At 39.6% G+C, this 24303-nt stretch overlaps 1 protein-coding gene across 3 annotated transcripts in view; it reads right to left on the reverse strand.

The window, feature by feature from the left end:
* Window positions 1-24303, reverse strand: part of ITSN1 (intersectin 1) — a 249832-nt gene that overhangs the window by 131547 nt on the left and 93982 nt on the right. For all 3 annotated transcript variants that reach the window (XM_081234959.1, XM_081234960.1, XM_081234961.1), the window contains 9 exons: window positions 22789-22968; window positions 21217-21313; window positions 17334-17434; window positions 13188-13251; window positions 9946-10083; window positions 8416-8531; window positions 4539-4801; window positions 1782-1931; window positions 1555-1695 (listed from right to left, as the gene is read on the reverse strand). In XM_081234959.1, the coding sequence (XP_081091085.1) occupies window positions 1555-1695; window positions 1782-1931; window positions 4539-4801; window positions 8416-8531; window positions 9946-10083; window positions 13188-13251; window positions 17334-17434; window positions 21217-21313; window positions 22789-22968 (1250 nt within the window). The remainder of the gene's footprint in view (window positions 1-1554; window positions 1696-1781; window positions 1932-4538; window positions 4802-8415; window positions 8532-9945; window positions 10084-13187; window positions 13252-17333; window positions 17435-21216; window positions 21314-22788; window positions 22969-24303) is intronic.

Genomic DNA, 24303 nt, shown 5'->3' on the forward strand with positions numbered 1-24303 from the left:
AAGCCCGCACGCTGCAACAAAGAGTAGCCCCTGCTCGCTGCGATGAAGACCCAACGCAGCCAAAAATAAATAAAAAAAAAAAACAGTCCCAAGCTGGAAAAAACCTACATGTCCCTCAACAGGTGAGGGGATAAATAAGGAAATACTACTCAGTGATGAAAAGTAACAAACAACTGATTCACTCAACAATATGGATAAATCTCAAAAACAGCATGCAGAGAGGAAGAAGCTGAAATAAAAGTCACAATGTTCAAGGGACTTCCCTGGTGGTGCAGTGGTTAAGAATCCACCTGACAATGCAGGGGACACGGGTTCAAGCCCTGGTCCAGGAAGATCCCATATGCTGCGGAGCAACTAAGCCCGTGTGCCACAACTACTGAGCCTGTGCTCTACAGCCCATGAGCCACAACTACTGGGCCCGCGTGCCTAGAGCCTGTGCTCCACAACAAGAGAAGCCACCCAATGAGAAGCCTGAGCACTGCAATGAAGGGTAGCCCCCACTCACCGCAACTAGAGAAAGCCTGCGTGCAGCAAGAAAGACCCAACGCGGCCTAAATAAACAAACAAACAAACAAACAAACAAACAAATAAATAAATAGAAAGAAAGAAAACGTCTCTGAGAACTCAGAGGTCTTAAAACGACTTACAAAAAAAAAGTCACAATGCTCAAAACTGATCATCTTTCATGATGATATGCAGAACAATATCTACATGAATTTGATGCCCCCCTAGCTCAACACTTGAAACCAAACCAGGTGATATTGTAACAACTTGGTGGTCAAGGTTGGATAGATAATAAAATGAAAGCAGAACTGCTTAGAGTACTCCACTGTGTCTCCAACTGCTGTGTATACATACATCTCTGGAACTCCCCCTAATATACTTAACTGCACTTCTTTATTGTGCTTATCATGGTAAGCAAAAGTCCCATGAATGCACTGTAGGTCCTGTGTGATCCAGCCCCCACTTGCTCCAACCACAGTGGTCTCCTTGCTGTAACTGGCATCCCAGAGACCAGCGACAGCCTCAGGTCTTCTGCACTATTGTTTCCCTACCTATAACTTGCTCTACCAGATATTCACATGGCTCAGCCACTCATCTCTTTCAAGTCTTTACTCAAAAAGCATGTTCAGAGAGAGGCCTGTCCTGACCACATTACTCAAAATCACAGCCCTCCTTACTACTAGGGACTCTCTTCCCTACTCGCTCTCCAGAGCAACTTTTCATCTTCTAACAGAGTAAAGTACTTGTCATTTTATTAGTGCTTGTCTCCCCTGCAAACAGAAGGTAAGCTCCGTGAGGGCGGGGTTCCTGTCTGCTGTCCACTGCTGGATCCTCAGTGCTTACCAGAGCTTGCATTGAGCTGGCATGCAGCAGTCTCAGCAAGTGTGCTGAGTTACTAGACAACCTATTTTCAGGCAAGGACCTTGTCTACTTCATCTTGGCTTCCCAGCGCCTATTAGATGCTTGATGTTTGTTGAGTGAATAAATGAATGAGATGAATCAGAGAAAGGCATGTAAGCCAAAAAGCTTTTAAGGGACATATTTTCTCACCTGTAATTGTTGCTGTAGGTGGGTGATTTCAGCAATTCTCAACTCTCTAGATTTGTTTGTGCTCTCAATTTCTTGCCTTTGGGTGGTCAATCGACATCTGATATCTTGAAGTTTTCCTTCTAGTTGATGCTTCTTATCATTCTTTAACAAATGAAAAATAATACGAATTATTAGCATTTTAATGGTTCAATGTAAGTAGATTCCCAAAGCATAATCAAACTACTCACTAGAGCTTCTAATTCAAATTCCAAAGTCTTTTTCTTTGCTTTCAGCACAACTATGTCCTCTTGTTCTTTGTTTCTTTGATTTAATAGTTCTTGTCTTCGATTCCGTTCCCATTCAAGCTGTCGTTGCCTTTCAAGCTCCCGTTTTGCGGCCTGTGACATACACAGACGATTTATTAATTGTTCAGTTCTTACACTCTTCAAGGTCTCTTAGTAAGCATTACATCTAGTAAGTCTTTTCTTTTTTTTTTTTTTTTTTTTTGCGGTGTGCAGGCCTCTCACTATTGTGGCCTCTCCCGTTGCGGAGCACAGGTTCCAGACACGCAGGCTTAGCGGCCATGGCTCACGGGCCCAGCCGCTCTGCGGTATGTGGGATCTTCCCGGACCAGGGCATGAACCCGTGTCCCCTGCATCGGCAGGCGGACTCTCCATCACTGCGCCACCAGGGAAGCCCAAGTCTTTTCTTTTAGGGGTGAAATATTATTAAACATTACAAGAAATTTTTATTTTAAAATAGCAGAAAAATCTTATACAAATATAATATTCCTTCTATAGGAAAAAAGAATATTCAGAAAGGCTATTATATTTACATGAGTTGAGAACAGACTGGATTGTTTCACCACTGACATTCAATTCTTTATGCCGCTAAGGATGCTTGGTGTGCTAAATAAGCTGCTCTTCCTTATTTACTGACTCATAAAAAACAAGGAAGATCAATCTAGTAAAATCAAACCAAAACCCCAGAACAAACAACAAAACAAAAATAGCTTTCTTCCATCAAACAAGTAGTTATTATTTCTTCTGTCACATGAGAGATTATTATTTGTCTCAAGCTTTAAAAGTCTGTGACCCCCATCTCCCTAACCATTCATTTCCTTTTTAGCACAGAAGGTTCTGTAATTTCTCTGGCAATGTCGGCTCTCTTCAACGCTGACTCTGATGGCTGCTAGGCAGAGTATCTGTCGGAGCACCTGGCACTCTTTATTGTATTGTAATCGCTTCTTACATACCCGGGCTCCAACTACACTGTAGGGGCCTGGAGGACAGGTGGAGTTCCTATTCATCACCATATCTCCAGGGACTATCAATGCCTGGCACATGGAAAATGTCAATTAAATAATCCTGAATAAACACTCTAAAATACTTTCTTTTTTAAAAAAAACATTGAAGAAGGAAAGGTTGTCTACCTTTTGGTTGTCATTCTGGAAATGAAAATCCTGTTAGTATCTGTGTGTGTCTGCCCGAATGAAAGGCAGCTTATAGCTACAAGTTTTCTAAAGCAATCATCAGGAGACGAAACCAAAGTATTATTTTTTTATAAAGACAAATCCCCCATCTTTAAAATACATTTTATCCACACAAGAGAATCATGTCATTGCTTCTGTAACAATATACTAGGACTTCCCTGGTGGTGCAGTGGTTAAGAATCCACCTGCCAATGCAGGGGACACAGGTTCGAGCCCTGGTCCGGGAGGACTCCACATGCCGCGGAACAACTAAGACCGTGCGCCACAACTACTAAGCCTGCACTCTAGAGCCCGCGAGCCACAACTACTGAGCCCGTGTGCCATGACTACTGAAGCCTATGTGCCTAGAGCCCGTGCTCTGCAACAAGAGAAGCCACCGCAATGAGAAGCCTGCGCACCGCAACGAAGAGTAGCCAGCACGCAGCAATGAAGACCCAATGCAGCCATAAATAAATAAATTAATTAATTAATTTAAAAAACCCAATATACTAAAATTGGAAAGACAGACAGGAGATAGGCTTGGCCCTTATCCAGGTATGGCACCAAATTTAGGAAGCCATTCATAAAATACAGTGAAGATTATGAGACATATTTTCTAAAGGAAAAAGAAAAAGATGCAGAACAATAAAATTAGTGTGACACCATTACAGCGGTTTAAAAAAACAATTTCACTAAACCTTCAACCACTCCACCATATAAACCTTTTTGTTTCTATATTTGTATGTGAATGCAGAAAAAAGGCTAGAAAAAAATACTTAACTGCTATCAACGGTTTGTTACAAGACCGTATTATCAAAAACTTGTACATGGGCTTTCCTGGTGGCGCAGTGGTTGAGAGTCTGCCTGCCGATGCAGGGGACATGGGTTCGTGCCCCGGTCTGGGAAGATCCCACATGCTGCGGAGCGGCTGGGCCCGTGTGCCATGGCTGCTGAGCCTGCGCATCTGGAGCCTGTGCTCCGCAACGGGAGAGGCCACAACAGTGAGAGGCCCGCGTACCGCAAAAAAAAAACAAAAACTTGTATGTGAACGTTCATAGCAACAGTATTCAAAATAGCCAAAAAGTGGAAACAACCCAAATGTCCATCAACTGATGAATGGAGATAAATAAAATGTGGTCTATCCATATAATGGAACACTATTCAACCACAAAAAGGAATAAAGTATTGATTCATGCTACAACTTGGCACGAAAACATGCTAATCGAAAGCCAGACACAAAAGGCCACGTATTTTGTGAATCCACTTATACAAAATGTCCAGAATAGGCTAACCTATGGAGAGAGAAAGGAAATTCGTGGTTGTTAAGGGCAGGAGGAGGGGGAATGGGGAGTAACCACTTAATGGGTAAGGAGTTTCTTTTTGGGGTGATGAATTAGTGGTGACAGTTGCCAACTTTGTGAATAACTAAAACTACTGAATTGTAAAAAGAAAAAAAAGACTGTGTTAATATATTACTTAAACAGCTCTGGAAGAGCACACGTGATCATGACGGGGCTGCTCCCCAGCTGCTCACCTCTCGCCTCTCGATTTCTTTCCTGCGCTCCTCCTCTCTCTGACGTTCCAGCTCCCGCTGCTTTTCCAGCTGCTTCTCCAGCTCCAGTTGCCTCTTGCGCTCCTGTTCCTGGCGCTCCCGCTCCTTCCTCTCCTGCTCCGCCCTCTCCAGCTGGGCCAGGCGCTCTTGTTCTTTGCGCTGCTGCTCCAAGAGCGCTTGTCTCCGTTTCTCCAGCTCCAGATTGCCACGTTCAAAGTTCTCACGCTTCTTATCTTCAAAGGTTACTTTAAAACAAGACGTAACGATTATGAAAAGCCATGATTTTCAACATAGCATTTTCAAAGGGAAAACTCAATGGCATATTGGAAATGTGTAGTGTACCTGCAAACCCGAACTCCAAAAGTTTCTTTCTCACCTGTGCCCTCATTGATAAGCACTATGAACGTGCCCTTCACCCAGCTTCTTTTTTTTTTTTTTAACTCAGCTTCTTGCTTATATACTCTCCCCTCCAGATGAACCACATCATAGTGTTCGAAATGCCAAACGCGGTTTCGGAATAAACTTTTTTTCTTTTTTTTTTTTTTTTTTTGCAGTATGCGGGCCTCTCACTGTTGGGGCCTCTCCCGTTGCGGAGCACAGGCTCCGGACGCGCAGGCTCAGCGGCCATGGCTCACGGGCCCAGCCCTCCGCGGCACGTGGGATCTTCTCGGACCGGGGCACGAACCCGCGTCCCCTGCATCGGCAGGCGGACTCTCAACCACTGTGCCACCAGGGAAACCCTGGAATAATCTTTTGACAGCAGTTCTGCATCATCACCCAACCTCCATACATCCCCTGTCACTCTACCTTTTCCCTTTTCTATGACCTGGATTCAGTAATTGACCCCCTGTCACTTCTGTACCACGAATCTTTCCCTTTCTACCTCTTTTTTCTTTGCTTAAAACCGTGCTGTTGTGTCTTCAATTTTAACAGACAAGACAGTTTCTGAACGCAGAGGTAAGAAGGTAAGTCTCCTCCTGGGTTTCACACTGAAGAGCAGGTTGTGCCCTAATCATCATGGAAATGATACTCGGTAAATTATTTTTTCTAACCCATTACTCAGTTTCCTTCTTTGAGAACACCAATTATGAATTTTAGAACTATCCCTAGGTCAATAATTGTTTTTCTCTGATCCTTGCTAACACTGTTTACATCCATTTTATTTTACTTAAAAAATAAATTCCATCCACCACATCCCTTACTATGTTTTCAGCAGCGTCTATTCAGTTTTGTGTTTGCTTCACACGCTTCTCCTTGGAGCCAGCCCCAGACAAGGGAAGCTCTCACTGCCAGCCTGTGCGGCATGTCATTCCCATTGTTCCCAATCTATTTCAAGGACCGTCACTTCATACACTGTCTTGAGATGGGTAGCTGTGAGCATCCTTTCTTGGCTTCTTCCCACATTCCTGTCTGGCCTTCACTGAAAACAGACCTTCCTTACATACTGTAGTTAGATTAGAGATCAGAGATGGCAAGCAAGTTTTATTTTCTTGTTCCTCTGGCTCCTTTGGTGATTTCAGAACAGGCAGCATCCATCTTACTCTGCCACCTTAAAATCGAAAGTCCCCTCCGTCAGAGAAAGGAATGAAGTAATGATACACGCTACAATGTGGATGAATCTCAAAAACACTATGCTAAGTGAAAGAAGTTGGACGTAAAAGGTCACCCACTGAATAATACCATTTATATGAAATATCCAGAAGAGGTAAATCCAAAGAGACAGAAAGCAGACAGGTGATTTGCAGGGGCTGGGGAAAAGGGAGAATGGAGAGTAACTAGGTATGGCCACTGTTTTGGATTGAATGTTTTCCACCCCACCAATTTATAGGTTGAAACCCTAACCCCCAAATGGGCTGGTATTTGGAGACGGGAACTTTGTAATTCCAGTTAAGATAAGGTCATGACGATGGGGCCCTCATTATGAATTAGTGGCCTTATAAGAAAAGGAAGAGAGAGCTATCTTTCTTTTTCCATGTGCACACACCGAGGAAAGGCCATGTGAGGACCTAGTGAGAATGCAGCCATCTGCAAGTCAGGAAGAGTGCCCTCACCAGGAATGGAAGTGGACGGCACCCTGATCTTGGACTTCCTATCCTCCAGGACTGTGAGAAATAAACTTCTGCTGTTTGAGCCACCCAGACTATGACATTTTATTATGGAAGCCCAAGCTGACTTAGACAGCCACTGAATTGTACACTTCAAAATGATCAATTTTATCTTAAGTAAATTTTACCTCAATTAAAAAAAAAAGAAAAAAACTGAAAGTCCCTATACATCTTTTTAATTCCAAAATCTGGCCCTATTTCTGGTACACAGAGGCACATAATAAATGGTTGTTGAAAGAAAGAAGGCACTAACCAAAAACTCTAATACTGTTACATCCTGTTCAAAACTTTAAATGAATGTCTTCTACCAACAGAAAAGGAAAATTCCAAATTCTAAGGATCCCTGTCCTTATTTGCTTTAAGACTTTATTCCCATTATTATCAACCTGAAATGTTCCTCCCTTCCACTTGTAATGACCCAATTACTCTTCAAATCTCAACTCAACTGTGACCTCTTCCATAGAGATTTAATTGCTTGTGTATTTCCCAGTCTATGCCAACCAGCTATAAGTAAGCTCTGCTGTGCATCTATAATTCTGTATTCAGGAATTTATCATACTTATGCACTGCTTTGATGATTGTTTATATGGATGTCTTAAATCCGCAGTTGTATTATAACCTTCTAGAGGGCATGGACCATGTATTATTAACATTTAGATTCTTCACTGTACTCAACACACTTGAACAAAGAACATTTTCAGTAAGCCGTTTATCACTGAACAAAAAGTAATTTAGTTAAAGAGGAGACTAGGAGAGCTAGTGTCCTGAGCAGGTCAATTATCCCCTGAGCACTTTAAATGCAACAAAATGACACTGACAGAGTATTTAACATAAATAGGTTCCATGATAAATTTCATTAGGATGTATCAATTGTTATCTCATCATTAATAATTCATAGCTACCATAGAATACTTTAATAGTATGATGAATTTATCTTTGTAAATGAGGATAATTTAAATTAGGTTCATATTAAATTTAAAATAACTTCTTGTTATCAAGGAGCTTCCGATTCTATAACAACATGAGAAAACAACAGTAGGCAATTTTACATTCTATTTCTGCACTGGTGGTATTAAGCAACCACCTTAAAGGCTTATCAGTTTTGAGCATTTTATAAATAACATTTATAAAATTTTTGTTAAGTGGTAAATAATCAGATTTTAATTTAAAAGCTAGAACAAGGGTACATTAGCAGAGTACATAATGTTCTTATTTCTATACATATATTCAAATCCAAAAGCATATGAAAAGTGTTTCCTTTCTGACTAAGGTCAGTTAAAGAAACATAGCAAGGGCTTCCCCAGTGGCTCAGTCGTTAAGAATCCGCCTGCCAGTGCAGGGGACATGGGTTCGAGCCCTGGTCCGGGAAGATCCCACGTGCTGCGGAGCAACTAAGCCCGTGCACCACAACTACTGAGCCTGAGCTCTAGAGAGCCTGTGAGCCACAACTACTGAGCCCGCGTGCCACAACTACTGAAGCCCACGCACCTAGAGCCTATACTCTGCAATAAGAGGAGCCACCGCAATGAGAAGCCCGCACACTGCAACGAAGAGTGGTCCCTGCTCGCCGCAACCAGAGAAAAGCCTGTGCACAGCAACAAAGACCCAACACAGCAAAAAAAATAAAATAAATAAAATTTTAAAAAAGAAACATAGCAAGAATGTCAAAAGCTAAATTTCTTTTTACCTCCATCTTTGCCTTAGAGATAGAAAATCTCTAATATGCTATAATTCAAATATAAGGACTGTCTTACCAGGTAATTTCTTTTCTAGTTGTTGCTGTTCATCTTCTAAAACTGGTTCCTCTGGTAACCTCTGATCTACCGAAGTTGAGCTTATGACAGATATACCACTGCCAGATCGAACTCTTCTGCAGTTGTGGAAAAAAAGAAAAAAAGAAAGAAAAAAAAGAGGATTCACGTAAAGCTGTCTAGGTAGAATTGGGTAAATTATGAAAAAAAATTTTTTTAAGATTATGCCACATATCATGGAGCAAATTTCATTTTTAGTGAGGAAAAGATGAAGATTTGGTCTTCTCTATTTACAAAGAGTTTCTTAAAAATGAGTATCTGAACGTCATCAGACTCTGAGTGCCATATTCATTCAAATGTTTAGAACCATCACCAAAAGTAGGACAATTCCAAAGGATTAAATCAATGAACAATTGTCAGGTGGTTAGAGCAGTACCTGGGACATAGTAAGTGTTCGCTGTTACGATCATAACCCTCCTATGGAACATTAAATTTCCAAGGGAAGATTAGCAGCTCAGCTAATTGAGAGCATCTTTTTTTTTTCCCTTTACAAAGTCTCTCCATGTTATCTCTTAATAAACACATGAAATGTCTACACTTTATAGTCCTTAAAACAAATCACTTAGTTTACTGGTTAGTTTCACTTTACACCATTAATCTTGCTCTTTTAAACCGATCTACCTATCTAATTTTTATGCTTTTTTATCAGCTTCCAGTGTTGTGTTTCTTGTAGCAGTTCTTGAAGCTGTGAGATTTTATGGGCAAACTGTCCAGCTACTGGTTTCTTCCTACACATTCACAGTTTTCTCAGCTCCCCCCTGCACCGTGTATGTGCTGACAGTGATGGCTTCATGTCTCATACTTTTATGGGGATTTTTCCCCCAGTCCTTCCCGTGAGGAATTAGCACAGAAATTCTTATCTGTGCTTCTTTTGTTCTTCTTTGTACTCGTAAGATCTCAAATTTGCCTTTTGAGTTAAAGGTTTGAGACACATTTGTCCAAGAGAGCTGTGTATGCGTGGTTGTGGGTAGGTGGAGGATACCAGTAACTGCAGAGTCTTCCCAATTGGACCCTGAACTACCCTCTCAATGTCTCCACTGAGGTTATGTTTCAGACCATGAAAATTTCCTTTAATTATCTTCCTGATTATAATTTCTACATTGCCAGCATTTCGTTACCTCTGTCTGGAATGTGTAGAATTCATAGGCAGAATCTCCTTGCTTTATTTTCTATGTACAGGTTGATATCATTGCACTTAAACTGCTAAAGTTTTGGGTGAGCTTTGATTATATGGACTGTCTCAAAAGTCACAAAATCTGTGATGTTTTACTTGACTGTTTTACTAATATCCTATAAGTACTTTAAAGAACAGAACAGGGAAAGATTAACACAAACCTACCTAAGAAGATTTGCTTGAATTCATAGATATTTCATTTACTTGCCAAGAATAAAAAATGACTATAAGATACAAAGCCAAGTTTGAAATTCACATACTCAGCACACAATTTCTTATGAGAGCCAAATATTCCTTACCTAAAGGAAGGTGGAATGTATTCTGGGGGCAGGACCAGTGGCAGTGGTTGGCCAGACATAGCTACATCAATTAGGTGCATAGCCAGGATAAATTCTTCTGCTGTGAGTTTTCCATCTTGATCAATGTCAGAAAGATTCCTATTCAACAAAAAGTTCATTGTAATCTAGTTTCATGAAAATGCATGCTTGTTACTGTTCATGAGTGATTTAAACATTCTATTTTCTTGTTCTGACTCTAGGCCAACTGAGTTCCTCTGTGCCTCAGTTTATAAAAATAGTACCTATTTCACACCACCATTGCAAAGACAAAATGAGACAATCCATATAGCTGGGATGGTGTCCAGCATTCAACAGATGTTAACTATGATTATAATTACACTCTTCTCAATCATTGCAACCCAGTTTAAATGTATCATACATTCCATGTGTCTAATTTAGACTACGCTCTGCAGACTATCAGGTCAGATAGTAAATATTTAAGCGTTGCAGAACACACAGTCTCTATCACACTGAATTCTGCTGCTGCTGCAGCAGGAAAGTAGCCATAGACAATATATAGAGAAACAAATGGGCACAGTTGTTTTAAAAAACAAAACCAGGTGCAGGCCAGATTCAGCTCACTGGACCAAGCCCTGATCTAGGCCTCCAAGGGTGGATCTTTAAGGCCTCCAGCCACCGAGGCAAGGTGTTTTCTGTTCCTTAATCTCAGGATTCAATCGTCACTGTTCTTCATAATCAACTTGCCCTGGTAGCTAATTAAAGTAAACAGATTTTTCTAGCAAGTCCAAGAATGTGATTTTACTTAACAACTTCTGGACACCAAAAGAGGATGCAAGACCACAACACTGTTCACTGAAATACCAACAGGACAGATGCTACACTGGGCAACTAACTGGCTTTGCTGATGCGATAAATCAAGAAACTCCTCTTAAATCTGAAATTTCCTCAGGTGGCATAAACTCTTTTTTTTTTAAGGTACAATATCCATATGATAAAATCCACCCCTTTTATTTTATTTTTTTTATTTTTATTTTTTTGCGGTAGGCGGGCCTCTCACTGTTGTGGCCTCTCCCCCTGCAGAGCACAGGCTCCGGATGCGCAGGCTCAGTAGCCATGGCTCACGGGCCCAGCCGCTCCGCGGCACGTGGGATCTTCCCAGACCGGGGCACGAACCCGCGTCCCCTGCATCGGCAGGCGGACTCTCAACCACTGCGCCACCAGGGAAGCCCTAAAATCCACCCCTTTTAGAGTACAATTCTTCGAGTTTTGACAAACACATTCAGTTGTGTAACTACTACAATGTATAGAAGTTTCATCATCACCGAAAATTCCTGTCTTTTTACAGTCACCCTTTCCTTTGCCCCCAGGCCCTGGCAACCACTGATCTCTTTTCTGTCCCTCTACCTTTGCCTTTTCCAGGGGCCAGACTCCTATTTTTAAGCAGAACAGAGCCACAAATGAAAACCCTGCCTGTTTTACTTTGCTCTCTCTTCCTTTTCACTGCCCACTCCTAGGTAAATGCAATTAAAAGGCAGGTGGAATTCCTATTTGTTTCTTTCCCCATACTTGCCTGAAGAATGGCTGTACACATTTAATTAAATATCTTCTTATCGTGTAGAAGGAGAATATAATATTCTAGTAGGAGAAGACTCAAGTATTTTTTTTCAAAGAGGGCAGGTTATAAATGAGAAACTTAAACATTTCATTATATTCTAGTGTCATGAGAACAACCAACGTCCATAAAGGTTAGGTCTTTAGCTTTTATTTCAGAGGGTCCCTAGGATACTGGTACACACCCAGACTTAAAGAGGTCTAGATGTGTCATAGATATAAGATGCTTGCTAACTGGTCTGTTATTATGCTATTGCAAGAGGCTGACCCTTTAACGCAAAGCAGAAGGGACTATAATGGGTGAAGGGAGCAGCACTAGAGCTTGACCGCTTATGAAACAACCACATCAATGAGCCTGCAGCAAAATCATGAACCCAGCAGGTAAGTGGTATAGACCGGGTTTATCTTCCAGGTGGAATCAATGGATAATGCCTAACTGAGAGATACACACTCCTGAAGAGTGTGTATTCATTCTAGTTAATATTTAACTAGATATTAAAATTAAATATTTAACATTCTAGTTAATATTTAAATGTAAAGAATCCTATAGGATTAGGCAAGGCTCATTAATAGCTACTAAAAATCATTATAAAATAGACAAAGAGACATAAATGTACCTACTGATGAAAGTACTCGGTATCATCTCTGATGTATTTTGCAAAAAAAAAAAAAAAATTCAAACTTGAACCTGATGAGTGGTTCTCAACCATTGATTGATTTAGTACTGCAAAGAACATCTGTCAATGTCTGGAGACATTTCTGATTGTCACAAGTGGAGGCGGGGCTCATGCTGCTGCAGTAGGCAGAGGCCAGAGATGCTACTTAACAATCAACAGTCCACAGGACAGGCCTCCACCACGGAGTCATCGTGCCTAAAATGTCAATAGCACTGAGGTGGAGAACCCTGCTCAAGATCTAACTACCAATCTACAGGAAACACAAGAATGAATTAACACCATAAGGGTGCCATCAGCTAAAGTTAGGCTATAAGAAACTATAGGACAAATGATCTGGGTTTTGTGGGGTGGGGTGGGGGAGGAGTGGAGAACAAAACAAGGGGGAATTTATAGGTTAAAGGAGACTTAAAAGATGTATCAACCAATTGTTACAAAATAGATTTATTTCAGTCCTGATTTGAACAAATCAACTATAAAAAAAAGTTATGAGACAATCTAAGGAATTTAAACACCATCTGATTAACTTAATGATAAGAATTACTATTAACAGTTTTAAGTGGACTTTTGGTATTGCAGTCATGTGGGGAAAAATCCCTATGTCTTTTGGAGATACAAGATGAAATATTTGCAGATGGAAATGATATAATGACTGAGATTTGGCTTAAAATAATTGAAAGGAGGAGGGGAGAACCAGGACAAGTCATGAGTTGAGACTTATCTAGGCTGTATTATGAGTTCTTGAGAATTCATTATATTGATTGCTCTGCTTTTGTATTTTTCAAAATCAAAAGGGGGGAAAGTAAGAGGGGTAATCATAACAACTCATTGGAAAATTAAGCCTACTCCATATATCCCCCTTAGAAATAACAGCATTAATCTAAAGACCCATGAGACATATCAATTTAAGAAAAAGTTTCCACTTTATACAAACCAAGGAACTTTTTCATTCCTTACCATATTGAAGCCAGCTGAGCCTGTGGTAAACTTGATTGCATGAGAATAGTTCTTGCTTGGGGACCTAAAGAAAAACCAGGAAAAAAATATAAAGATGAATCAGCAAATCTTCACTGATCAGTGTTCTGCACATAGGTACTATGCAATCTCATGCAATCACAGTGCTTTAAACAATATTTGCTATTACCCGAGGGGCTTTTTAAAAAGGAAATTAAGCCCCAATGAAAAAGGCAAGAAACACAAAGCACCTGGCACACAGTCAATAAATTTTTGTTAAATAGATGTTTAATGAGGAATGGGTATGCAAAGGATTAGAGTTTCAAAATATAACCTGCCCTTTTGTCCAGGTTACCGTCTCTATTCGTATCAGGTTTTTATTTACAAAGCTGAAACTTATTCTCTCTAAATTCAGCATCTTGGCCACCACCTGCTTCCTCCACCATGATGACTATCAAATTCAGATACGATTCAGAGAATCTTAGAGGAGGAAGGGACCTTAGAGAGAACTCTTCTACTCATTTCATTATACAGACTCTAAAACAAGACTAAACCGAAAAAACTTGCTCAAGGTTGTATAAATGGCCAATTATCACAGCCATTTCCTAGGTTAGTGATAAAGAAGAATTCCTGGAATTTCAACTCTCTTCTCAAAATCAGCTCTCACTTCTTAAAATACTTGTATATATCTTCAGTTTGGGCATGAAACTAGCCTTAGATACCAGAAAGGCTACAATGGAAGAATTTGAATGTTTAAATAAACTAGTGTTAGGAGGAGAGAGACAAATGTCTTATGTCCATCACTGACTCCCAAGGTGTGGTCCCAGGATGACAGGAAGTCCAAGGAACGGAAAGTGGTAGCAACTGTGTTAGGAAGATTACCACGCATAAAATTTTGCTTGTTCTGTGGTATACTGGAATGAGAAAAGTTCACTGATCATTTTAATTTAGTCTCTAACATTGTATTTAGAATGTTGGCAACATTAAAGTAGAATTAGCAAAAGTTTAGTGAATGCTTTAATTTATACTTGTAACAATTCTGCCCACTTCAGAACTATATAAAAGAAAGTTCATATTTCATCTACTTAATAAAAAGTATAACAATAAGTGAAAAGAACTAGCCCTGGACCTGGATATCAGGACATATGGATTCCAGTCCTGACTCTTCCACTCCCTAATGACACGTGACATTAACAAAACTACTTTTAGGAAGTTCTTTTATCTCTGAAATGAGGAAAATGATCTAGAACAGGGATTGGCAAACCACAGTCTATAGGCCACATCCAGCCCTCCACCTGTTTTTGTAAATAAAGTTTTATTGAAACATAGCCATGCCCATTCATTTAAGCATGATATAGGGCTGCTTTCATACTGCAATGGCAAAGTTGAAGAGCAGTGACAGTGTCTGACTGCAAGTCTAAAATGTTTCTGTATCTGAAAGGGCGAATTATAAGTATACACAATTCTCTGTATGCCTCGCTCACTCTGCTAAAGCAGTAGCTGTCACTTTTATACATAGCATGAAAAACCAGGCCAGCTTACATGGGCACTGAAGGAATATTTAAAGGTAGAGTTTTAAGTACTGTTTAACATGGTTTGACACCAGTGTGTCATACAGACCCAGACCTGCATTGTCAGTGAATCTGAAAACATTCTTTTGCTGTTTATAGAAGAAGTCTGTTGACCCCTGCACTAAAAGATCCCCAACTGTCTTCTGCAATTTCTAATACTTGACTCTAAGTCCTAAGACAAGGTTGTGAAACATTAAATTAGATCAGCAACAGCAAAGATAGTAACAGGACAACATAAAAATCAAGCTCTGAGTGTACAGAACTATTCTGTAGAAGCCTACATTCATGAAAGGCAGACTGGCTTATACGGAAACATTAAGGGAATAAACACAAATCTCAAGTTCACAAAGCCCACAGTGGGTAGCTAAGTTTCAGTAGGGAAGCTTGAACGGAAAGAAGAGAGACAATTAAATGAAGTTAATGCTTTACCTCAAACAATGACCAAGACTTTTAGCATTTTGTGATTAGCATATGAATAACCAAATAACATATGCACCGTTTCAGGATGCAAGGAGATAATAAAATACCTCTTTGGAAGAGGACTAGCAAGAATAGCATTACCTGAATTCCAGAGCTACTTATATAACTTAGATTAAGAAGGACTCCTTCTCTCTTTTATAAGAGTGTCTCTTTTAAGAGCGTGAAGTAGCATATACATCAGGTTGGGAAGGAACAAGGGGGTGCCCACCCAACCAGGTGTATCAGCGAAATCAACCCAGGTAATCAATGGGGTAAACTGTGCCACTGCTAGATATTTCACTTCTGCCTCTTTCCATTCTGGGAACTATTCTCAACTTTCTTGATATTCTTCTTAACCTTACTCAATTCTTAAGCTGAATTGAGTAACTGCTTTTGGGGTTGAGGATTCGCACAATTATTTTCACAGTTGTGATCATGAAAATAATCTTTGTATTTCATCTCAACAAACCTGATCTGCTTCCATCAACAGTCTTATTTAGCCTAAAACACACCTTATATTGATTCCTCACAAAGGGAAAACAAATTAAATGTCTTTTATTTACTCCTATTTTAAAATGTACTGTAATAAATTATTCTTTCTATTTGACATGACTATACAAAGATTTGAAAATGAAATTCCCACCTTAAATTCTTGCCAGGACAAAATAGTAATAAGTATACAGCTAAACAGTGCGAAAATCTGCTCATCCATCCAGTATATTTCAAATTTTATTTTCTGCCTCAGATATTAGAAGTTCTAAATATTTAAGTCCCTGCATCATATACCTTCTACCTGATACTATACTTCGGTCATAAAACACATCCTACCAAGAAAAGAGAATTTCGGCATCAACATCGCATCTGAATACTATTTTAAGTAACTCCCAGCAAACACCAACAGTGCTTTGAAAAATGTTTTCAGATTCACTGACAATGCAGGTCTGGGTCTGTATGACACACTGGTGTCAAACCATGTTAAACAGTACTTAAAACTATACCTTTGAATATCCCTTCAGTGCCCATATAAGCTGGCCTGGTTTTTCATGCTATGTATAAAAGTGACAGCTACTGCTTTAGCACAGCGAGAGAGGCATACAGAGAATTTGTGCATACTTATAATTCGCCCTTTCAGATACAAATATACGCTTATTTGAAATGACTGCTGAGATTCTTTACTGGGATAGGGTTCAAGGTTAGACCAGAACCCTTCGAAGTCTCACCCAATCCTGACATTTTTAAACAAGGATGAATTTTTCTTTTGGAAGTAAAAATTGCAATTGTAAGTGATAGAAAAAAAAAAGATAGTAAGAATCAGAAATTTAAAATGTTTTCTGCTGAATATCACTGCTTCTCCACCCCAGGAAAATGACCCCATTCTCCGCTCCTTTCATATTTGTTAAAGGGCAGGTACATTTTCCCCCCTTTTACACTTAATGTTTGTATCGGAGATCTCTATTTTCCTTTATTAAAATTATGCTTTTCTTTATAACTCTCTAACAATTTTAAGTGTTTAACCCCTTATTAGAAAGGTTTCTGGATAGTATCATAAAATCCTTTGAATCCTTCTAATGCAGACAACCATCTTTTTTTAAATCCATAGAGACCATATACCTTAACTCTGGCCTTTTATACATGAAGAAATAAGATCCAAAAATGTAAAGTGACCTCCAGCTGGTTAGTGGCAAAGCTAGGTTCTAAACTCCCCAACCATTTACTAACTTTCACCCTGCATCCTGCCATAAACACTGATTGTTTGAGTAGACAGTTTCAAGGTCATCTACTAAGTTGAATTTCAGAATGTGAATCAGGCTTTGTTCACAGCACTGTTTCTTTGCAAGTGTGTTGATTTGCACAACAGTGGCATTTGGGGTGCTGGGGGATCCTTGGTCTAGGTTCTATTTACCAAGAAGCAAAAGCCTGAGGCACTGGAGAATAAAATAACTATGGCCTTATCAGTAGACAAGAACTGGAGGTAAAGAGGAACAACAAAAACCCTGTTTACAAAGAAGTACAGCAAATAGAGGAAGATGTCTGGAAAACCTTCAGCCCAACATCTAGAAACAATGTGCATTTATAACAAAGATCACGTTTCACTAAATTAATTCTTATTTGTAAATACCTGTTAAGTGTCCACTCATGGTTTTGTCATGACTGTTGAATAACTGTCTGTATTTCAGTCTGGATGGCTGAGGAACAGCCCATTCAGCTGCGGGAGGAACACTGTGGGGCAAAGAGAGGAAGGAGAGGAAAAAAGGATTAATAGTAAGGAATAGCACATTTAAGTTCTCTAAAAACAGTAAACTAAGAACTTCTCTAGAAAACTAGATTTAACATTTTATTCACTTCCTAATCACTCTTTCTGAATTTTCTATAATGATTTTTTTCCATTTTTTAAGGTTATAAACCTTTCTCTCCAAACAGATAAGCTCATTATTTTTTCCAAATCAAGGGTAAACACGACAGACCAAGTGGCTGGCTCAAGTTATATGGACAACTTACTAATTTAAAGGTTCTACAAAAGAATGGAAAATCTCCTCGGAACTGAGGTGATACAGTAATGACCAGGCTTCTCTAAACTTCTAGAACAGTCCTCTTTAGGTTTAAAAAGCAATGCTGATAGAAAACAAATAACTGCTTTTAAAGGTATTAATTTTTTTAAATGTTTCACTTTCTTTACACCAAAATACAGAATGTATTTCTTAATGAAAGGAAGTTATTTCATTCTGAGAGTTTAAATGCCTAAAATGGAGTTTCGCAGAGAGAAGAGAACATTCCCAGGGCGGTTGGCAAATCAGCAGTGCAGTATGGGAAGGAGCTCTGCTTCTGACTGCAATCCAGTGCTGACCTTTCCTTGCCAGTGTGCAGCTGACCTCAGGAAACCCCTTGCTGGAAGCCAGTTCGGGTGCAGACCTCCTTGGTGATCAGTTCCTCAGATTAGTTCCCACACAGTATCATGCTGGTTGGTACCCATGGCTTCTTGAGAGCCAGATGTTTCAATTGGGCAATTTAAACACGATGGCTGAGCTGGCAGTAAAAATGGCATTCCACTTCCAGGACAAATTACAACTAATGCCCCATTTGCAATTTCCTTTCGTTTCAATAAAAATATCTATGTCTCACAGATTACAGTGAAATTTTAATCATGAACTGGACTTTTTAATCACCATTTATATATGTTACCTATGCACTGATACTTACTATGTACACTTCTCAAAGCACAGAATCAGCTCCCAAACACTTGAAAAGTACCTATAAAAATTTATCTTTTGAATTTTTATAAACGTCTTAATAAAAACATTTACCAAGTTCTAATCTGCTGTGCATACTTCTGCAACAACTCTCTCATTTTAAACTAATATTTTGCAGATTCCAACTCTTGCCTATTTGTCAAGAAGCTAATTATATCTCTCCTGCACCCCACGAATGTAGGGTATTACACAGGTGTTCAAGATTACACTTATCCAATCATAGTTTTCTGCCAAATTCCTGAGAATTTAAATAGGCCTAAAAATGCATTAACCAAAAAGTTAGATGCCACATTATAAAAACTTGCTAGAAACTTAAATTATTGAAAGGTAACTACCAAAAAAACCCCAGTGTTTTTATAACCGAGCAGGACCCTATGGGGCCTTCTGGGGACAGACCCCTCCCCTCACGGTCCTCTGCCTGTCTCTCTCTATTTTTTTTTCTCAGCCTATCTCTTGTTTGTAGAAAAGCTGTAGTCTCCCAGGCCTCCCCTGAGTCACAAAAGCCTGGCTCAAGAATTAATGATTCAAAGTACATGAACAAAAGCAGCAACTGGGCCAGGAGAACTGGTAACAATGTAAACAGTCAGCCCTATGGCAGTCACAGAATCTTTAGTTCCTCCCCGAAGTACCTAGATAACAGTATCTGATGCACATTCCTGAGTTGTCTTACAGATGCTAAAACTCCACCAAAGGGAAGCTGGAGCCTAAGGATTGATAACATTAACCCCTGTGGCACTGCTCTGTTACCTCACTATCAACCAATCAGAGAACGGTACACAGCTGATCACACATCCTGCAACACCCTTCCCTCATCTTGCCTTTACAAATGCTCCCCGCCCAAGGAGGGGTGGGATAGGGAGGGTGGGAGGGAGACGCAAAAGGGAGGGGATATGGGAACATAAGTATATGTATAACTGATTAAATTTGTTATAAAGCAAAAAAAAAAAAAAAAAAAAAAATGCTCCCCTAAAACCCATTGGGGAGTTCAGGTTTTTTGAGCATTAGCTGCTCCGGACTCCTTGTCTGGCACCTTACAGCCTGGGGTCAGTAGATTGGCTTTACTGCACATGGGCGAGCAGACCCAACATTTTAATAGCATTAATGTTGCTAATACTGGCTGTTTGTTCATTTTAATGTCACAAGTCAATTTTAAGACAGATTTCAAAATCACTTCTGGAAAGTCAGAGAAAACTCAAAGTTCAGCGTGATATGGAAGAAAGAATAGAAAACATGGAATTTAGTGTTAGATGATCTCAGCTCTGCTGTTTAGTAAGCTGTAAACTATGGGTGAGAAATATAACTTCTCCGGGTGTTTCTTCATTCACAATTCTGAGCCAATTACTACCCTACAGGTGGTTGTGCGGGTTAAATGGGATTAATGAGTCAAAGCAGATACTCAATAAATACTCCTGCATCCTAGGAGTAAAACCTTAATTAAATGGAACACAAATACCTGTATACCACAATTAACCGAAGTTTTTAGGGCAAATTTTAAGAACATCTGCCTTAAAATCAGAAAGATCTCAGTTCAACTCAGCCCTATCACTTTAGGAGTTAAGTTATCCTGCGCAAGTCACTTCCTGTCTCTGAGCCTCTTCCTCATCTATAACACAGAAAATCAGTCATCTTATGGGGAAGAAGTGAGCATTAAATGAGTTAATGTGCATAAAGCATTTGGCACAGTGTTTTTCAGTTTATGGATTTTCTTTAAATTATTTTTAAAAAGGCAATGAATTATTGAATTATATTCAACATGCTCTTTTCTTTAAAGAGGAAAAATGACTCAATTCACTTAGGAAAGATTCCTAAAGAGGACCGAAACAAGAAAAGATGGAATCATCTTCATTTACATCTCCTTTTCATTTGGAAAGCTTTGAGACAGCTTATCAAGAGACTTAATTTTTTATTTTAGTACAGCAGTATGCAAGGGGAAAAAATGGGTAAAATAAAAATATGAAAGATAATATGAATCAAGATTGGCCAAAATAGAAGCAAACAGGTCATGTAAGCTGTACCCAAAATTGAGCCACATATTTGATTTAATAATTAACTGTCCCATAACCTGAATAATTCATTTCATAAAACCTGATCTGGGGCTTCCCTGGTGGCGCAGTTGTTGAGAGTCCGCCTGCCGATGCAGGGGACACGGGTTCGTGTCCCGGTCCGGGAAGATCCCACATGCCACAGAGTGGCTGGGCCCGTGAGCCATGGCCGCTGAGCCTGCGCATCCGGAGCCTGTGCTCCGCAACGGGAGAGGCCACAACAGTGAGAGGCCCGCGTACCACAAAAAAAAAAAAAAAAAAAAAAACCTGATCTGAAGTTTTACTAACAATCCACACAGACTCCATAAGATTGTCTGAGATAAAATTAGAGCCAGTTTGGGCTCTAATCTTCATATAGTATTTTTTATACATAAACTTTTAAATGACTGACACAAAACAGTTAATGTGCTTTTTTCCCTCCTACCCAGAGTTCTGTTTTTTTAAACATTTACTACTACCTGTTTATCATTCTCTTTAAAAAAAATCAACATGCAAAGCTTTCAAAGGAAAAGTAGTGTTCTTGATTCTGTCATCTCTACAACAAATAAATAATAAAACCTAGTAACATTATCCAGAATTAAGAAAATTATTAGCAGTCTGCAAACTAAAACAAGACAAATAAAGAACACAGAGCTAATTCACTTTCAAATGTATGAGTCAATCAGACAATGGCTTAACCAAACCACCCATTTAAAAAAACAAGCAAACTTACCTAGCCACGTCAAATGATTGTGCCTTCTGTAATTTAGTGTTTAACTGTGACCCTGGACCAGATCTACTAAAGGAAGAACTCTTTGGCAATGTGGCTGCTGAAAAAATAAATAAATGTTGAATACTTTTAATTTTACAAAAGTAAGAAACATTTCCCTATTTATAAAAATTAAAATGCATAGTCATCAAATCGGAGGCAGAAATTATTCCTCCCTTCTTACCATGCCAGACTCAAAAAGTTATTCCCTCCTTGCTTTCTGCCCTCTAGCCAAAAGTGTTTTACTAGTTCCTTCAGAAAATCACCTTGCTAGGTAGTAATGCTTACATCCATAAAATCTGACTCTTCATTAAACACTTAGTATCACATTTTATAGGATCTGTTCCAATAGTTAAAGAAGTAACAGCTTAAATAGATAGCTGGCATATTCTTAACTGCACTGAAGGAGCTGAAGTATTAGTTCCAGATGTAAGAGCCAAGAGGTCACAGACTTGTCTTGGCCAGATGACACGTGATGCCAGAAGGGCCAGCTTTTGTGTCTGAGTCTCATTCAAGCTGGTTAGCTGTGTGTCAGGAGAAAAACTCCGAGCCTTAACCAACATTCCCTTCAAACTTGCCTACTGTCTTGCAACATTCGCCACAAAAGAAAACAAGACACAGTGTGTGGATTCACTGCTACCACTGGGAAAATAATTACAAGCGTTTTCTCAGCTGGCATCACATCTGCAGTCATGGTCTCCTATGAAAGATAAACTACATGTGAAAAGAACATCCTAAAAACAAGAGGTCGATTTGGATTCTGTGGCTCTAACTTAGAGACACTTCCTGACAGATGTAATAAATGCAGGGGCCTAGGCAGATTCATATATAAGGCTCAAACCCACACTGTCAGTCACTTACGAATTTATTCAGACATATCCGAAGCATTTTAAAAACAAAAAAAACTTTCCATATTGATATGAATCCATTCTGATTTGTTAGACTAAGACCATCTACATCTACACTATGCTTTTCTTTAACTAAAGGGAAAAAGACTTTGAATAAAGTCTCAATTAAGCATGTAATACTATAACCTTAATATATTTAGCCATTCAATAGACTTCCTTCCCCCTCTATGCCTGATTCACTCCACCTCCTCAAAAAAAAGAAAGGCAATGTTCTTTTTTTTCCTCCCACATAATTCTACTCCTAAGGGATTGGCTTGTTTATTAGCAATTCATGGCAGCTGAAGAAAAGTAGTAACTGATACATGGAAATAAAAAGTGTTCAAATACTGTTCAAACTTGAGCTGCTCTCATCAAGCCCTTGAAAGGAAATTATGCTCTTGGTTTTAGCTGTTGAGTTCACCTCTGTGCACAATGGCACCCAAAGCTTCTTAATTTCATTCTCCTTTCCCTCTCTCTAGCCTAGCTCATCCCCAAAATGAGACATTAAATGAAAAAAAAGAAAAAATGAAGATGATTTCTTCTGGAATAAAATACCATTTAAATATAATCAGAACGTGAAGACAGAAAATGAGAATGAAGAGTAAAATACAGGTAAAAGTTCAGCCTGTGGCTTCAGCAGGTCACGTACCAGGATGAGTGAATGCAGGCAGAGGCTGTATGACAGGGGGCGTCCCGTTAGCCAGAGGAGGCACTCCTGCCGCAGGAACAGAGGATACTAGCGGGGGAGACATTCCGACAACGGGAATGGAACCCATTGGCACTGGAGCAACAGCGGTCAGCGGTGGCATGCTGGCGATACCTCCCATACCTGTGAAGGGAAAAATCCCAACAAAATTCACATGGAACCACATTTCAACATTCAATGATAATTAATCCAGGACTGCATGGAGAAGAAAATCCCTTTCCAGTTGTAATACAGTTCCATTTAAAATATGAATTCAGATTAATCATTTTGAAGAGTAGTAAAAATTGTCAAGGATCGTATCAAAAGGGCTCAAGACCCAACTTAAAGAAGGATCTACTGGCCAAAGTTGAGGATCAATAAGAATAATAACTGCAGTGGACTGAAAGCCACCAAAGAGAAATCAATTCATAAATGCACAATGATTTTTTTTAATCCTAATTGGTCACCATAGGCAATCAATTTATTTTGAAAGCTAGTACATAAAGGCAGAAAATAAACATTTATCCTGCCTTTCTTTTATATACTGAACCTCAGAGTAATCAAACATTTGATGAGAAAGTTTCTCTTTATCGAAGTATTCTAACCAAAAAATGAAGAAACGATAGAAACTAAAATAGATGTATCTATTCTTTTAGTTTCGCTATCCTAACTTGTGATATGGTGATATAATAATAAATATATATCTGGTCTTTGTCCCCAGGTCTTGATTCCTGGCAGAGCTCCTAAAACCCTTTTAATTTCCTGACTGATAGGAACATCTTTTGCCAAAACATTTGGTCTCAGTCCCTGGTTCCTGACACAGAGCTTTTAAGATCCTTGGAATCTCTAGAGTGGTAAGAGTATCTTTGTGTGTTTGATGCGGTGACTGATGGCTGGGGACCCCTAAATAGCTGCAGGATGGGAGCTGGTCGCGGGAAAGATCACGGCATGATTAGAGGGTTGGAACTCTCAGCCCCATCCAACTTCCACCTCCACACAGACCTCAGGGAGGAAGGCAGAGGGGCTGGAGACTGAGCTAATCAAATGCTACCGATTTAATCCATTATGCCTGCATAATGAAACCTCCATACATGCCAAGGTTTGGAGAGCTTCTAGGCTGGTGAACAAATCCACATGCTGGGAGGGTGGGGCTCCCCAACTCCACGGGGACAGAAGCTCCTGCACTCAGGACCCGTCCGGATCTTACACAATGGACCTCTCCATCTGCCTGTTCATCTGTATCCTTTATAATATGCTTTATAACAAACTAGCGAATGTAAGTAAATGTTTCCCTAAGTGTGGTGAGCTGTTCTAGCAAATTATAGAAAAGGGGGGAAGAGTTTGTGGGAGCCTCTGATTTTTAGTCAAGTCAGACAGAGCGTGGGTACCCTGTGGCCCGTTACTTGTGACTCAAGTCTGAGATGAGGGCAGTCTTGTGAGACCGAACCCTTAAACCTGTGGAATCTGACGCTGACTACC

The sequence above is a fragment of the Mesoplodon bidens genome (assembly GCF_964165515.1).
Source record: "Mesoplodon bidens genome assembly, chromosome: 5".
NCBI classification, from domain to species: Eukaryota; Metazoa; Chordata; class Mammalia; order Artiodactyla; family Ziphiidae; genus Mesoplodon; species Mesoplodon bidens.